The sequence below is a fragment of the Rhododendron vialii genome, chromosome 6a (assembly GCF_030253575.1).
Source record: "Rhododendron vialii isolate Sample 1 chromosome 6a, ASM3025357v1".
In the NCBI taxonomy this organism is placed as follows: Eukaryota; Viridiplantae; Streptophyta; class Magnoliopsida; order Ericales; family Ericaceae; genus Rhododendron; species Rhododendron vialii.
In genome coordinates, this window is record NC_080562.1 from 1,391,951 (window position 1) to 1,395,629 (window position 3,679).

Genomic DNA, 3,679 nt, shown 5'->3' on the forward strand with positions numbered 1-3,679 from the left:
ATATTGGACATCATCTTGCAAAGAGTTAAATTGAGCCTTGGCGTTTCCACAGTTGCAGCTCTATATTCCTTGTGTGTGTGTGTGTGTGTGTGTGTGTGTGTGTTCCTCTTTGCCTCCATACTACTTGAGGCCCAAAACACACAAAAACTACATCATCTTGAATATCTATCCACAGTTCACATGCTTCACTGCTTTCATAACTTTGTTTCGAAGAAACATTACGGACCAATAAATACGCATCATGCGAGGGGGGGAGAAAGTGTACATGAGGTCCCCTTCTCTTAACATAATTAACAAAAGATAGATAAAGCCAATAGAACTTCAAACAGGAGCTTATCAACAACATTACGCATAGTCCTGGACGATAAATGAATTCTTCCTGAATTCTGCAAGTATAAATACACATTGACCAACTACTATACTAAAAATTAACTATAGAAAACACCAAGTCGCCAACACAACATACCAATTCAATTATTAACCAAGCTTCTAGCATGAACAATACCAGCAGTAAACATATTTACAAATAAAGTGACAAGTTTCAAAGTATAATGACTGTAATGTACACTCTATAGTCATTTCACCTCATAAGATAGGAAAGAAATCATTGCCATCATCATTATCCATGTCGTCGATATCAAGGTACTTAAAGGCAACATCACTTTTCCGGTCTGGGTAGTTGAAGCTTGGGTCCACGTAGCATTTCATATCATGAAAGAGGTTCAGGTTATCCACCAGCTTATGGAAAACATTGCATCCACAACACTGCAAAGTTTTCATGCAAGCAATAAGCATACAGAACTATAGATGTAGATGCAGATGCGGATGCGAGGCCATTAAGCAAATTTAGGGGGTCAAGTGACCCCATTAAATTTAGAAGTCTAAACATATGTAAGGAACTATAGGGTATTTTTGGATAACTGGACACCATTGGCTGATATTTGTGGTTAATTGATAAAGGTGAATAATTTACCAGATACTGAATGATAATGGCCCTCGCTGATGGCTTTTGGCTTTGATTTTGGGGGGCATGGTTCATTCGACAGCATAACGTCCTTGAGTTTCTCAATTTTTATTTCAGTGGTACAACTTCCTGAGACTCGTCACTTTGAGCATACATTGCCAAACGTTAGGTCTGTCTCTAGCCCTCCTACCAAATACTCCACTAGGGATTGCATGGGTATAGTTATTGTGGGGATTGCATGGGTATAGTTATTGTTGTTGGTGTTGTGTACCTAATAATGTTATTTTATTTACCAAATGAGAAAAATCGCAGCAATTGACCTACTATATTGAACGTGCCACATCACATCAAATACTAGGGGTGTACACGATCCGGATTGGTCCGGTTCTTTAGAAAACCAGTAACCGGACCATTTCAAACGGTTCTAGAAAATTGAGAACCAGAACCAGAACCTAACCAATATATGCATGGAACTTAACCAGAACCAAACCGCAAGACCGGTTCGGTTTTGGTTCGGTTCCGGTTCTATCCAATAAGCATCAAACACTTATTTACAAATATATGAACTCATAAAATTAAAGAAATAGAAAGATAATTTCGTGGAATAGGAAAGGAAGGAAGAAAATAAAAGCTTTCCTAATAAATGAAATTTCATCTCTAAATAAATTAAATTTAGCAAGGAAAAGATTAACCTACCAAATTCGAATACATATTTAATTACACACACATAAGTATATCTATATTGATCTTAGTTTTAAACGGTCCGGTTTGGTTCTAACCGCGGTTCATTAATTGAGAACCAGTAACCGAACAAAAATTAACGGTTCTTATTTTTTTGAAACCATAACCTGACCATAGAACCACAGAACCGGACCAAATTGGACGGTTCGGTCCGGATCGGACCGGTTTTACGGTTCGGGCGGTTTTCTTGAACACCCCTATCAAATACCATTAAAATGAAATTCCTATCTATCTTAGACGTCTATATTCTTCTTTTTCTTTTTCCCATTTAAAATTGTAATCCCACAATTTTTCTTGTCATTTATGTTACACACTATTCACTTCCCTACTTTTTTTTTAACCATACTTTGTAAACCCACGAAAGAAATTTCTGGAGCTGCCAATGTACAGATGCATCTAAATACCTATACATACATTTGTAATCCTTGTAAGAGGGGAGTAATTTACCTGGACGAACACGGTGCCATCGGTGTAGGCATGGGGATTAATAGCACGAGTAGTCCTTTGCCCACAAACATTGCAACTAAAGGCCACTAGCATCCTCCGCCGCGGTGATTTGGTAAAGAGGGACCATGGGAACGTAGAGACTTTTTCCATACCTGAGCTGGGATCAGCTCCAGCAGGGACTGAAGGACCTTCCAAGCCAGAATCTGTTGTCCAACCTCCCACAGATGCCGCACTCAACACCAATCCCATAGCCTCATCCTGAAATATTTACACGATTCACCCCATCACAAAAACCGTAAATCAGCAACTGATCCATGAAATGGAAAAGGTGAAGGGCTACTAATCTACAATATACACCCCTATTCAGGTGTTAACAGCCTGCACCCTTTAAATTCATAATATGTTGCATAATGATTCATAACAATCAGCCTTGAATTCATAACATTCGTCTATCAATTCATAACAATTGGATATAGGAACATAGCGTTCATTTATAATTCACAACATTTAGTATGTCATGAATTTCTATGCAAATGATTTGAATGTTCATACAAATACTACCAATCTCATACAAAACGTTATGAATCTTTATACAAAACAATACAAATTCAAGGAGGTGCATACCGTACACACACCCAAATAAGTGCGTGTATTTTATAGTATTTTTAACAAAAAGTCTACAGCATAAGTTCCGGAAACAACTGTGTCATGAGTCTTTATCGGCCTACATGCATAGAACAGCTCTAGCCACGGCTGTATGCAGGGTTGTGTTTTAAAATTGCGTTGTTCAAAAACTAAACGGAAATATATATATTAATAAAGGGAATTGCTTGATTACCTTAGAAAAAGATCGATTGCTGAGAATAGGCACGATGCTGGACTCGTTGAAATCGGATCGGAGATCGGATTCGTTACTCTCACCTGAATCACCAAATTGAATATGAGCAAGTAAACTATGAGAGAGAGAGAGAGAGAGAGAGAGAGAGAGAGAGAGAGAGAGAGCGAGCGAGCTTACTCTTGGAAGAGGTAGGGAATCGGAGGGACCTTCTCGATTTGGTGGCTGGAGAGAAAACGGGGCGGGAAGAAGAGACGATGGTCGCGGAGGAGGACAGTGTTTCCATGGCTTCCTGCGGTAATCCTGATCCTTTTTCTTCGTTTCCGGATTCTTCTTGTGCTTCTGAATGGAATCTGATCTGATCGAGTGGGGTTTATTTACCCTTTTGCTAAGGACCGGTTTATGAGTGGCCGCGAAAGCTTTAAACGAACCGAAAACTAGCGAGCTTGGCTTAGTTTGGCTGGGCTTGTTAAGGTTCAGTTTAATTCGGCTCATTTAGTAAATAAGTCGAGTTCGATTTTGAGTTTTTAGCTTATTAAGTAAACGAGTTGAGCTCGGCTCATTTGACAAAAGCTCGATTCGATAAGAGTGGTTCAACTTGATTAAAGAGGCTCGTTTTAAAAATGACTCAACTCGACTCGATAAAGATTTGACTCGTTAAGACTCGAACCGAGTTTGAACTCAAATTTTAG

The 3,679-nt window shown here is 39.0% G+C and overlaps 1 protein-coding gene across 1 annotated transcript; it reads right to left on the minus strand.

Moving 5' to 3' along the window:
- Window positions 1-358: 358 nt before the first annotated feature.
- LOC131330890 (uncharacterized) lies at window positions 359-3,394 on the minus strand. Its single transcript, XM_058364635.1, has 4 exons — window positions 3,168-3,394; window positions 2,991-3,073; window positions 2,153-2,410; window positions 359-765 (listed from the first exon to the last, which is right to left on the minus strand). The coding sequence occupies exons 1-4, from the start codon at window positions 3,271-3,273 to the stop codon at window positions 586-588; spliced, it is 627 nt and encodes a 208-aa protein (XP_058220618.1). The 5' UTR covers window positions 3,274-3,394; the 3' UTR covers window positions 359-585.
- Window positions 3,395-3,679: the final 285 nt, after the last annotated feature.